Raw genomic sequence first — 14163 nt, 5'->3', positions numbered from 1 at the left:
GAACGAGTTTCTCCTAACTCGAGCTCGACTCGTTTTAAATGAATGTGTTTCGAGTGAGGAGTCGTGAGTTTTTAACAAATTTTGCTTAAAATATTAACGAATTCTATAAATAAAGTCTCCAACATGGAGGGGTCTATTTAGAATGCTTCCAAACAAGACATTACAATAATGAAAGGCTTATTATGTTTCAAAATAAATTATTAAATATTTACTTTTCAATCATTTTCAAAAAATAAATACGAGATGGTTTAATATATTATATTATATACATTCATAGCCGTACGTCGTTTTTAGATGTCACTTCCGAGTTTTTATTTCTTTCTTTTTATTTAATAAAAGAAACGTTTTGACGTTGATATATAAATAAAATACATTACAAGTTGTGAAAGAGAATTTTTTTAGTTAGATATTTTGTATATAAATAATTATATTTGTATAAACTATATAATCAATAGTTGGGTTTGTGTTACTTTATTGAAAACTTTGCAAGGAGTTTAGATATATTTAAAACATAGTAAAAATAATTTAAATAACTTATGTTTAAAGTAGTGAGTTTTATATGATAGCTGAAAAGATGGGTAAAACTTATCCTATATAGGTGGACGGATAAACTATAGTGGTTTGTAAGCAAAGACTAATATATAATGAGCGTCCAATTTCAAGAAGTACGAGATACACATAAATAATATTATAATTGTACAATTGTTAGATGTGTACATAAGCCAAATATAGAAATGAGGGGGCAAAACCAGATAACATGTTTTGTCTATCTTTATTTAGAACGACAATTAGGCCAGTAATTTTGTAAATGAAATGAACACGGACATTTATTTGGACAATATAGTTGTATTCATGTTTGTTCGTTTAAAAAATGAACATGCTCGTGTTAGTTCATATAAAATCTAAATGAACATAATTGAACAAAGATAAACACACTTAAATGTACATAGACAGACAAATATAAAAACATTAAGTGGTTGATTCATCAAAAGATTCATAAAAAAATCATAAATGACATAAATAAACGTTCACGAACGTAAATGAGAGAACAAAACACGTGTTCATGTTCATTCATTTAATTAAATGAACACAAACTATTTATTCATGTTCGTTCGCATATTAAATTAACGAATATAAACGAACTTTCTGCCTAACAGTTCATGAACAATTCACTGCGTGTTCGGTTAGTTTGCAGGCTTAACAACAGTGATTTTATAAAATACAAATGACTTCCAGCAAGAAGCTAAAAGCAAGAAAATGATTAGAACATAAAATGAAGAAAACTAAGGTGTTGTTTGTTTTTTCAGAGGTAAAACATCTGCAGTCTGCGGACGATATCTGCAGGCATCTGCAACAGAAAAGGTGGACCAAATATTTGCAGTCTGTAAGAAAAAGAGTGTTTGTTTTTTAATGGATGGCAATGAGCAAATCATGGAGACTTTTTCAAAAAGTATTACTCCTTGATCTACTTGCTCCTATATCATCATCATTAACAATACAATGAAAACTTTTTCACAGATTAATCACCAAAACAATGGAAATATATCAATAACAAAGCCAGATTTCATCAGGTCTTCCAATAATACCCTTAATCAACAGTCCCATCTTCTTCAATTCAACAAACCAACCACTGGTACCGTCAATCAGCTAACCAAATTCACCTATCTTAATAGAATCTGTTACGATCACATCTAACATAATGAGAGGGAGAGAAAGAGAGAGAGAGAGAGCGGCGGTGGAGGAGTGGAGGCGGCAGCGCTGGAAGAGTGGAGGCGGAGGCGGAAGTTAGGGTTGGAGATGGAGAGAGAAGGAGCAGTTATGTAGCCCATGGAAGTGATCTACCTCAAATTTTTAAGTGTTTTCCCATGCTAGACCTCATAGTCATAGCCATAGGAATTTACTTATGACTATAATATTCAAAATTTCAAGTGAGACTCAAATATATAGTTAAATCAATATTTTACTATATCATATATTACATATATTATGGTATTGAAAAATTCGTACATGAATAAAATACAACATAAATATATAAATATGCTAATGCTATTATATCATCCTCATGATTAATGAGCACCTTGAGTGCTCGAATCTTCTTTGCTCGGACCTGGCTTCTCATAGGAGAATTTCATACGCAATATTACACTTACTTCAGTAGGTTCAAACCTAACAAGATCACCTGGTTTTAAGTTATAATCAGCGAGAACTTGACCAAATTGCGTGAAAACATAGTTGTTGTCTCTATAAGCTAAGCATATGGTGTTGCTTCTGTTTTCATGGACCAAATCAACTTCAATTTCCTCCATTTCTTTGCATAGCCTATTTTGCATCTTAACACTCATTTTTGTCATTACAATATGTACACTTGTTGGTAGCGTTACTATTCCATTAAGGTTAGTATCTGTAGTTGATAGCGTTGTGACTACTATGTTTGGGAAAGACATTTTTGTAAAATATGTTTGTGTCAATGCATGTTTGAATGGGTATACATAGGAAGCAAAGCTCAGCGTGCAATATATTTGATATTTATTAATGTTAATAAAAAATATATGAAATGAATATGGTTTTTTTAATTAGTTTGATTAACTAGTTAGAGAAAGTTTCAAATAAGAAGTTTGATTTTTCTAATAAGGATATGAAGAAGGATATTTTAGTCTACTACCTTAATATGAAAACCACTTAATTTAATTTCAAAACCCACTTAATTAATTTTAAAAACCCACTTAAATTTTCACTCATCTTCTACAACCACCACCGCTCATCGCCACCCATCGCCGCCCACCGCCACCACCTTGCCGAAAATGGCCACCGGAAAACACACATTGGAAAACACAATGAAAAAAACACAACGTATAAAACACAATGGAAAAAACACTATGAAAATAAAAACACGACAAAAACACAATTAAATAACACAATGCAAAAAACACTATGAAAAAATAAATACAATTGTATAACACAATTTTGTAAAACACAACTTTGGTAAAACACAATTTGTAAAAACCCACAATTTTTTTTAATTTTATATAGCAATATGGTACTCATAAAAAAGATAAAAAAGCACTCGTTATTAAGGTGAAATTGTTTTAAAAAAAATGTCGTATAAAAAAGTTATGGACGTTTTAAAATGATGTGGGAATTTGACATGTGTCTTGCATGTGGAGAGAGAAAGTCAACAAATGTGTTATCCCTATTATGCACCTACCCTTGTTTTAACCTTGATTTTTTCTCTAATCTAATCTAACCATTCAAGTATAAAACGAATGGACAAGATTATTTTATATCCTTCCTACAAAAACTAATCTTCTTATTATAACTCAACCAATGACAGAAATACAAAATATATTATGTATTAATAATACGTAACTAAGGGTTGATCAAGAAAAACTTTTCTAAAAAATTAATATAACTTAATAATAAGTTTGTATGTCAGATTCTCGTTTTTAATCCAAATTTTATTTTCTATTTTTAATCATTTTGGTTTTAGTCTCATTTTCATTCAGTCACTTAACCCCGTTAGTACTTGTTAGTCATTCCCTTTGTGCAAGTCATATATGATATTTGAAAAATCAAAATAAATTTAACCACTAAATAGATGTTAATTAAAAAACTAAGCTCTCAAGGTTAATAAGAACACCAGTAACGCAATGTGGTTTTTCTTCTACACGTCCATCATGGCATCCATTTGTGGGGCAAACGAAAAAATATTGCATTGGGACTACCTCCACATGTTGGAGGCGCTCCTCATTAAGTGCGCCTCAAATGCGGGTATGGTGGACCATCTAATAAAAAAACATTTTTGTGTGGATATAGTGGGGTGTTTGCTGGAAGAATGGGTATGACAACACACAAGGTAAAATGAGTTCTTGAGAAATATGGGTACAAATCTGATATGACGGCCGACTAGACATATTCATGGGAAGAATCGGGTGCCAGCATTGCGGATAATCTAATGTGCTTACAAATTTGTGTTAACTTTATGCATTTCCCTGTTATGGGCAGAATTGATGTACGAACTTTCTATGTTGGTTATCTTTTGGATTTTATCATTTTATGTTTAATCTTTAATGTTTGTAAATTGAAAGGGTCATAAACAAGTAATCCTTTGGTTTGGTATGCTTGACGTTTAGTGTTTGTTACTTGTAAGGGCTATGGACCCACTATGATGTGTTTTTTTGTAAGGCATTTGGTGTTTGAACTGTATTTGTACAACTTTTGGTACTGCAATTTTGATGCATTTTGGAGTGTGTATATTGACAAGTTTTAGATGTGCATACATTTGGCAGCACTTTTGCTGTAAAGTGTATACAGTTTTTGGCTGCATTTTTAGCTATAAAATATATGTTCACTTTTGACAGTTTGGTAAAGTAAAATATGTACAGTTTTGTAAAGCATTTTCACTCATATATGTCAATTTATTTGACAAATATTTAAACTTTTGTCAATTTATTTTGTAGTTATTCAAAAGTGGGTTGCGGCGCAGCTTATTGTCTGTCATTTTATTGCAATCGTTTTGAGTTTATTAATGAGAATATATAATGTTTAATTATTGATTGTATGTTATTAAGCTTTTTTTTAAGCACACTAATAAAAGAAAACTGAAAATATTGTCTGTAACCTTGAGAGCTTAATTTTTCAATTAATATTTGTATAACTTGTCATATCGATTTAATTACCATAATATTCATCCCACCTAAATACCTTTGACGTGTTTTAGAAAAGATAAGGCTTTGTTTTAAACCAATAGATGATTATCTGAGATCCGACTCACTAACACGTCAAAGCGGACGAGTTTAAACAAACTTAAGCACGAGCATGAGCCTAATTATAGCTAACTACTATACGAGCTCCGATCCAGCTTTATATCCCGAGCTTGAACAAGCCTACAATTTCAGGCTCATGCTCGTGCTAGGCAGTAGGCTCTCGTAAATTTCTTAACGTCGACTTTCATGAGGACGAATATAATAATAATAATAATAATAATAATAATCTATTTATTCTAAGAGCATCCACAACAAGGGTACAATACCCTAGGTTTGAATGAGTTGGCAAGAGAGACAAACAAGAGTGAGCTTGATATATTGTTGTGGGTGCAAAGTTTGTGAGAGCAGGTTTGAATATGCAAACCTACAACAAATAAGTTTGTGGTGGGTCCAGTTTTTCACCCTCTCACATGCATATGTATATATTATACATATATAGTTTTAATAATATTTTAATGAGGTTTGTAAATGTTTGTTGTTATGGAAAAAAGTTAGGGTTTTTAAGAAAAGTTTGGAATCTGATGTGACGTTGATGTGTCGGTTTGTGACGGTTTGTTGTTGTGAATGTTCTAATAAAAGACTACTTAATTTTGCCACTTGTCAATCTCATAGTCTTCCTCATCTTTTTTTCTAACATATTTTAATATATGGTATCTTATCTTTAAATCAAATCAATATATAAATTCAAGTTTCTTTTTGTTAAAGGTAACTCTTAATCAATTCATTCATTAACATTAAATGGTAAAATAAGCAAATAAGGAAATTTTAACATTGAAATTGCAACCCTGATATAATAAAATTATCAATTCATTGGTAATTGCAAATTAAAGAAAATAAAGGCGAATAATTGTCTAAGAATCTGGATTTGTATAGTAATAAACTACAAATTGTTTTTAAACAGGGATTTGAGCAACAATACATAATATTTTATATAAGATTGATTTCAGATTTTGATTAAAATTTTCTCATATGAATTTGAACTCAGGATAATGTATATTTTCTTAATTTTCTCCAAATATCTATTATATATATAAACGAAAACATAAAAATCATGCGTATCGCGATGTGGTCGCTCCCTCTTTTTTTGGAGTTACCAGATTTGCTTGATTTTTAAATGAAGACTTCTCATGCATTTGACCCGAATTCACGGGTATAAGTCTTACCAAACCCATATAATTCTTAAACGTGTTATAACATCTCATTAAATTAAAAATTATTCTCACCAAATTATTGATGTGAAACTCTTTTAAAATAGAATATACTAAAAATTGTCATATGATTTTTTTAAGATATTATTATAATTAAGAAACAAGTTTATAGTAAAAAAAAGCGGGTCTTGAGTCTCATAAAACCCAAATAACTTTTAAACCGAGTTATAACATCTTAGTTATCTGTGAAACCTTTTTATCATCAAACTCTAAGTATATTATAGATTTCCTTACAATAAATAAAAGGAAACTCAAAACAATATATAAATATTAAAAACGAGCCTGGGATAAAAACCAGTAATAATAATAAAACACGTTAACGGATTTCCCTCCATTTATTTATCTCCACTCCACACAATAAACTTGAAGCTGTAACCGCTCTTAATTTCAATATGCAACTGCTTCTTCTCTGAAATCATCTTCATCAGCCATGGTTGCTCACTTGCTACTCGTCTTCTTCATGCTTCCACTTCCTACTCTATCACTACCAGGTTCACGTCTCATCTGTAATTCATAATAACATATACATATTCAAAGTTTTGTGTATTTACTGTAAGTTTTCATGCAGATGATATGCCAACACTTGCATTTAATTTTGTGGATTGGGGAATTGTATTTAGAGCAGGTGAAACTGCAGCTATTAAGGTTGATGTATTGAAAGATTTCAAGTCCGAACAAGACAAACACTCTTTCAATCCAGATGTCTCAGTGAATGGTGTCATGGGGAACACTAGTCTTATTACTGACCTTCGCTTTGACCGCGTTAATTGGACGATTTTCTTTATGCCCATTATGGGAGGCTCCTTCAATGTGCTTATTACCGATACTCGTTTCGGTGTTATGGATTCTAGTTTGCAGTATTATGTTGCACCAGGTTTTTGTTACACTTAAAGTTCTTTATTTTACTTGTTTATTAACCACCTTCTTGTGGTGTGCACATATAATGTATATAACATATGTGTGGGCCTTCGGGGGCAAAAGTGAAATTGCACAAATGTTGACGTTATTCTACTAATTTTGTGAAAATAACGTTAAAAGTGGCGGATGGTTAATCATGCATCATGTGGTGGCGTTGATAGCCGAAAGACAAGGCCACAGGTACCAACCGGCCAAAGTCCCGATGGTTGAGTGCTATGTGCCTTATGTCCAAGGCTTGATGCTAAACAACAAAATTAATGAGGCAGCTCAACTAAGCTTGAGCTCGATTTTGAAGTTAAACGAGCCTAAAATCGAGCCAACGAGCCGAGCCATGGCCGATTTTGGCTTGGTTACAAAAATGAGCCAACTCAGCTCAGTTTGTTTCAAATCAAGTTTTTTAACTAGTTTTATTCGAGCTTTTCTCGAGCGAGCCCAAGCTTCGAGCCGCGAGCTTTTTGAACAGCTCTCACTTTCACCGAAAGCAGTCTTTCTATTCTTACGGGGTAGAGGTGAGGCTGTCTACATCTTACCCTCCTCAGACCCTACCATAGCTTTGCTATTGGTGGGATTTTCCGGGTACGATGATGACGACGACGACTAGTAATGCTCAATAGTATGGTTTTTTTTAAATGTAGGACCAATATATGAACCTGGTGGTGTTGTGTCATGGATGGGTCACATGCATGATTTTGTAGCTGGGACAAAAGCTTCAGTCTTCATACTTCCTAAAGATGCATTTGGGAATAATGTTACACGCATGACCGAAGGAGAAATTGTTTACCATTTTGAAGTCTATGCAACAAGTTTAAACGGGTCGAAGGCAGAGTTAGTGGATATAAGCAACAAAGGATGGGATGAATTTGGTGGTTATGTCTGCATTGAATTTGTGGCAGTCACAGCAGGACATCTCTTGGTTCACATAAAACACAAAAATAGTTTTTTAATTGGTTCTCCATTGTCTTTAACAGTCCACCCTGGTAATTTATGTAACATATGTTATTTATAGTTTATGATCAATTTGTTGATTATATATTGTTATTGATTTCAAGTATTTGATGAACAGATGTAGTTGATGTTGCAAACTGTTTGGCACATTGGAGCACCGAAACAAAATCTTTTCAACTGTTATCAAAGATGGAAACTTTTATTAGTAAAAGAGATAAATTCGGGAACCTTGTTCCCGGGCTGTATGAATTTGATATTGAAGTTATGGAGAAAGGGTCAACATTGTCTTTACCAATTTGTGAGTCGGGATACAAGGAAGTATCCCCGGGCATTCAATCTTTTTCTTTCACGGTATTTAAACCCGGAGACTTCATTCTCATCATCTCAGATAGCCATAAGAAGAATATTATGAATATGCCACATGAATTTAGTGTCTACATAGGTAAGTTTTTATAGATTTGTCATCTTTCTGCTCAGTTTTCGTTAAAACGATGTGTTTTTTATTGAATAGGGTACTGTGATGATATGCATAGTGTTGTGAATGGATCTGGTTTAAATGATTCTGTTGCTGGCGATGTTTCTAGATTTTCAATATCTTTAAATGATGCTTATCAGTATCCTTCTCCAGTTGAGGTAGAAAGGATTCATGTACAAATTACACTGCCTTCACTCGCTCTTCGTGTAAATCCACAAGTACATCCAAGGGATTCTATTAATGGTATAAAATTTTTTTATCATTTTTCTTTAACGTTTTATTTTTCTTATGAAATTTTAATCTTTTAGATATTCAACAGGTACTCAGCCAACCGGGATGCTAAGTTACGATGCATTTGGTCCAACGGGGATGAGTTATGTTCCGTCTGTTTTCTCACATGATGATGTAGTAAGTACATTTTATGTTGCTTCCACATATATAGTCACATTTACTTTCAATGATTTATGTTTTAGACACTAAATAAGTTTTTTGGTTATTATATTTAGTCTGCCAAGGACTTGATAACAAGGAGCAATGAGTTTGATGTCTCTTATGTGGCTGAAAAAGCCGGGGTATATGAAATTCGTGTATTTTGTGGTAATATTCCACTAAATGGTGGCCATCCATTTATAAAGGTAGTAAGTGAAGGTATTCTAATATATGTAATGTATGTGTGTGTGATTAATTATTATAAATTCTGGAGAATGTAATGTGTTTATAATTTGGTGCAGCCGAGGCGAATCTGTCTATATCAGGAGTTATAAAATACAGGACAAAGGCTTCAGCAGGAATTGTAAATGATCTATTGCTGCGACTGGTGGATTCATTTGATAATCCGATATTGTCACAAGAACGGAAATTGAAATTGGTGATAGCTTCAAAGGATGGCTCTTTCTTTCCTTGCAGGTTTTATGACAATTATGATGGGACTTACAGTGGGTGCTACCAAGCATATAGTCCTGGATATTATGAGTTATGCATTTCATATGCTGGAAAACGTCTCTTGCCTTGGCCCTTTGGAATCCATGTTTTAGATAGTAAGTTTAAAGTTGATTTTAATACATAAAACATTTTTTTTAATTTTTTTTATATTTTTTTAAAGATTGAAATGGTCAAATTATGTAACTTTCAGGTAAGCTGTTCCCTACAGTCCACAATGATACTGCCAGTGTTTGGCAAGATCAGTCCACGGCGTTTAACGTTCTAGAAAATGATATCTTCTTTGACGGAGAAGGAAGACTTATTTCCTTTGAAACGGTATAGTTTGAAGTTTCTGATATTGTCATTAGAGAAGATGAACAAGTTTATATTACTACACAAACTTACAGTTTTACCTTTCGTCCTTATAACAAGCACCATTCTTTACGTTGTCAGAAGTTCTATCCTTTTGATGGATGGACATTAGATGGATCCAGTAATGTGCAACGCATGAGGGCATTTTTATGTAATTAACTCAAAAGATTTAAATAAATTCATAAGTAAAACTTGTATCGTGTCGTTAACGAATAGTCTTGTTATTATTTTTGTTGTTTTGGCAGCCGAGTCATGGATCGCTTTTGAAGTATGGAACAAATCTCTTAAGATATACACCATATAAAGGATATTACGGATACGATAAGTTTGTTTACAGAGTAGTAGATCCACATGGCAACTTTGGTGCTGGTGAGGTGGACATAAATGTCCTCACTATTCCTCCAAAGGTCGTTTCTTCTCCGAAACAGTTGCAGGCAGTTGAAGATGCACTCAGTCCTCGATTCGGGTAAGCTGTCAAATGCTCTAGAAACTTCCAAAATGTTTTGCATTTTGCAGTTCTAATAATCTTCTTTCTCAGTGGTTTTTCTGGCTTTGAGATAGGATATTCAGATCCACTAGAAAGCATTTCTGTTATCCTTACCGCACGAAACGGGACTGTTTTTCTTTCTCTTCTTTTAATACAACTTTGGCATCCAATCTGGAATGAACTTACAGTCACTAAAACAGATGAATGCTTGAATATAACGGGCCGTTTGGAAGTCATTAACTATGCCTTAAACTCACTCCAATACATCGGGTACTACACTACATACGATTGATTAGTTATTAATTTATTATCGAGTGATTGAATGTTTGATTATTTGCATGCGTGTTGTTTACGAAGCAGAAACCCGAACTTCAGTGGCGATGATGTTATTGCGGTCTCCACCATTAATACAAATGGAAAAGAACATTTGGATGTTCCAATACATGTGGAACCGGTTAATGATCCTCCGGTTATTAACGTGCCTAAGTTTATTATACTGGAGAACGAGAATGAAAATAAAGGATTCTTGATATTTGATAGACGACGAGACACGTTTAATTTCTTCATTTGGGATCCAGATCATCATACTTTCCCAGGTACATTCAGATAATAAGTATTCAACTTTTTTTTCATTCCCATATAGGGATGAGATCGGGACTGTACCCGTATCTATATCCGTACCTGTACCCGAAAGTACCCGTACCTAAAATCAGTAAATCTTGGTACCCATACCCGTACCCGAATTATATGGTACGGGTACGGGTACAGGTACAGGTACTTTGGGTACGGTACTCGCTTTGGTACCTCTTTGTTCTTTTAAAAAAAATCTTCACTAAACTAGGTATCGGTAACGATACGATACCGACAATCAGTTATCTATAATACCGCAACCAAAATATAATACCAAAACTAAAAATGAAACAAATCAGCTATATTGTAAAATTCATTTCCTTTTCCTTTTTTTAGTTTGTTGATTCCTCAATTTCTATATAAAAATAAGAGAGAAAGTTAATACATGTTATTTAATGATATATACACGATTACACATACATGAAATAAAATATACGAATACACAATATATGAATATATACATATAAATTGAGAATGAACGTATTCAACTAATATATATTATGTTTTGAAAATCCTGCTTGAAAGTTAAGTCATAAGTGCTAGAAACATAATAAAACCCCTACATATTCTAAATGGGTACCAGTACCCGTAATACCCGTAACTGTACCCGAAAGTACCCGTACCTATAATCAGTAAATTTGCGTACCCATACCCGTACCCAATAGACACGTACAGGTACAGGTACGGATACAAGTACGGGTACTGAACAGGTACGGGTACGGGTATTTAGGAAAAAAATTCATCCCTACATCTAACTCATGGCAGGGAATGAGACTGACTTCCGGGTGATGTTTTCGGTGGAAGTAAGTTCTGGAACATTATCAGCCAAACTGCCAGGTCAGCTTATAAGCACAACTGAAGTGAAAAGAAGCAAACAATGGCAACCCCTTGAAACATTTGTTAAAATCTCAAAACATTTTACTTTGAACAACGTTAAAGGCATTAGATTTCTGGGAACGATTAACGAGTGCAATACTCTTCTTCAGCAACTAGTTTATTATGTGAGTATCAAACTATCAATCATGTTTCATGTTTTTAGTACTTATATATTCAATATATGAACTATTATGATTGCAGGGTGACAAACATGTTGGAGTCCTTAGATTGAGGGTTAATGATATGGGGTGGTACGGTTGTTATCCCAATTGCTCAGAGATGATGTCGGCGCCTCTTATGTCTAAGGCTACTGTAAACTTAATAATAGGAATACCCATGAATTCATTAGTAGCTCATTGTAAGTTGATTTTATTTCGCTTCCGACTTTTACTATTATTATTATTTAATTTGTGCTACTTTAATGTTTACAACATGATGTGCAGCTCTTGGATTAGTGATTGTAATTGAACTCATTGTACTATCTTCACTGGCTGCGATTTTGATGTTTTTCACGTGTAAATGTGTAATCGTTCTTTCACGTGAAAAGAAGAAACGACAAGCAGAGTCTCAGAATCTTCAACTTAATGAATAGATGGTGATTTTTGCCTTCAACTTCTGATTATTTGTTGTATTATCATTTATTTTGCTTTTGATGGTTTCCTTTTGTTTCGTGCAGTCAAGTGAAGAACCTCCCAACATAACGAAACAGTAAGTATTACTAGTTTGTTATTTTTGTAATATGTATTTCACCAATTTACATGTTACTACCTTTTTTTGTGATGGGCACATCATTAGGAGTTCCCATTGATGTTCACCTGGACTTATACTCTTAAAAATGTTGATCAATGAAGTCTGCAATGCATAGTGACTATATGTGTTTTGAGTCAAGCATCATGAAACAAATTAACATGCTCACATGTCGATGATGCCCAACGTGTCGAAACAACTAGACCGTTTTTACAGCCGCCATGATGTTCATAATCAAACTTGTCAACGCCATGTCGCATGGCCATCCAAGTCGCCCCTTTCTTCATTTTCTTTGTAGCTTGCTCATGCCCAACTACTTAATGTGTGTTGTGGATGATATTTAATATCAAAAGTGCAAATGATTATAGAAATGTTGACAAACACCCCCCCCCCCCCAAAAAAAAAATTATTGTGTATTATTATCGGGAAAATTTTCACAATGACCCAAAGCTAGAAAGAGAAACTCAAAATAGCCAAAATATTTTAAAAATTCGGAAAAAAAAACCCTCCAAATCTCGTCTGGGACGCCACATTGGTAATCATTTTGAATCTCGTCGACTATGTCCAAATTTTAAGTAATCCTGTTTTCCCGGCCAAATTTTAGGAAATCATGTCTGCTTCGTCAATTTTTCATGAAATTTTTTTGTCCTTTTCTTTAACACTACCCCCACCCCACACGTGCGCGCGCACAAACGTATACATACATATATATAATGTTTTATTTTTATTTTTAAAAGGTGTTTGAAAGTGAAAACACCGAATATAATGGTTATGTTTGAAGGATTAGTGAAAATCTGATATGGCTGTTTCTCGCGTTTAAATATGTTTGAAAGTGAATGCACTAGAGAAGTAGGGATGATCTAATTACATGTTTTATATTATTTATTATATATGGTTTGAAATTCTTCACGAAGTAGTGCCGTAGTGGTGATCCCTATAGCCTTAAATGGACAAGAACACATGCTAAAGCCTCCATTTGTACAAGACTTAGGATGACCTAAATAAGACTAATTACTATCAAATCAAACTTTTCTTTAATTAATCATAAATTGATTTTATTGATTTGTTTGTGACTGATCACAGCTTTGATTAGCTGTCAAAGTTGTGACTTTTCAACAATGGTCGCATCTATATCCCTTCTAATACTAGACGGTGTTTATAAATGTAATTGAAGAGTAATCTACCCAAATGTAATGATAATTTTTAGTTTCAGTCGGATGTATATACGATATTTTTAATGTTTATAAGGGTATATATAAAATTATTTCTATTAAGGTAAGTACATGTTAATAGATTATTGAAACACTAATTAGCAATCATATGAGCTTGTATTAAGAAGTTTGACAAATATAATAATCCCATCAACGTCCTACTAGCTATACGTTGAACATACAACCCAACATCTAGCATAATCGCCACCGGGAGCTCTCTTATAGCACAAGCTACATTCCACAAGTCTTCTAAACTAATCATCAATATGATTTTCATATAACCCATGAGACACATTCCACAAGTTTTCTAATCTAACCATGAATATGATTTGCATATAACACAGGAGACAATAATAATCTAACCATCTTTTAATTATAATAATTAAAGCTCATAAACTTTTAGATGCTCGCTAAAAACGTTCAAATAACTGGCCGCTCTAGATTTATTTATTTTTAAACGACAACTTTCATTAAAGTCACTCTAGACTTATAGTTGTATAATCCTTGAGTGTAAACACTTTAAAACCGTGTGAAATATACACATTAGTTTATTATTTCATCGTTTTAATTTATTCCTCCTTAAATTACCTTAAATTAATCAATAGAATTA

At 33.1% G+C, this 14163-nt stretch overlaps 1 protein-coding gene across 1 annotated transcript; it reads left to right on the top strand.

Annotated features, from left to right (window-relative positions):
• Nucleotides 1-6401: 6401 nt before the first annotated feature.
• On the top strand, nucleotides 6402-12187 carry LOC143537415 (protein GAMETE EXPRESSED 2-like). Its single transcript, XM_077031192.1, has 15 exons — nucleotides 6402-6477; nucleotides 6540-6845; nucleotides 7525-7866; nucleotides 7953-8276; nucleotides 8346-8552; nucleotides 8629-8717; nucleotides 8816-8957; nucleotides 9041-9346; nucleotides 9442-9566; nucleotides 9848-10068; nucleotides 10141-10359; nucleotides 10450-10685; nucleotides 11485-11720; nucleotides 11797-11953; nucleotides 12039-12187. The coding sequence occupies exons 1-15, from the start codon at nucleotides 6402-6404 to the stop codon at nucleotides 12185-12187; spliced, it is 3135 nt and encodes a 1044-aa protein (XP_076887307.1).
• The last annotated feature ends 1976 nt before the right edge of the window (nucleotides 12188-14163 follow it).

Source organism: Bidens hawaiensis, unplaced genomic scaffold (assembly GCF_021521415.1).
Source record: "Bidens hawaiensis isolate Kalapana, Puna unplaced genomic scaffold, B.hawaiensis_p1.1 tig00011186_1, whole genome shotgun sequence".
Lineage (NCBI taxonomy): Eukaryota > Viridiplantae > Streptophyta > Magnoliopsida > Asterales > Asteraceae > Bidens > Bidens hawaiensis.
Note: the sequence above shows the minus strand (reverse complement) of the source record. Positions and strands in the feature narration are given on the sequence as shown.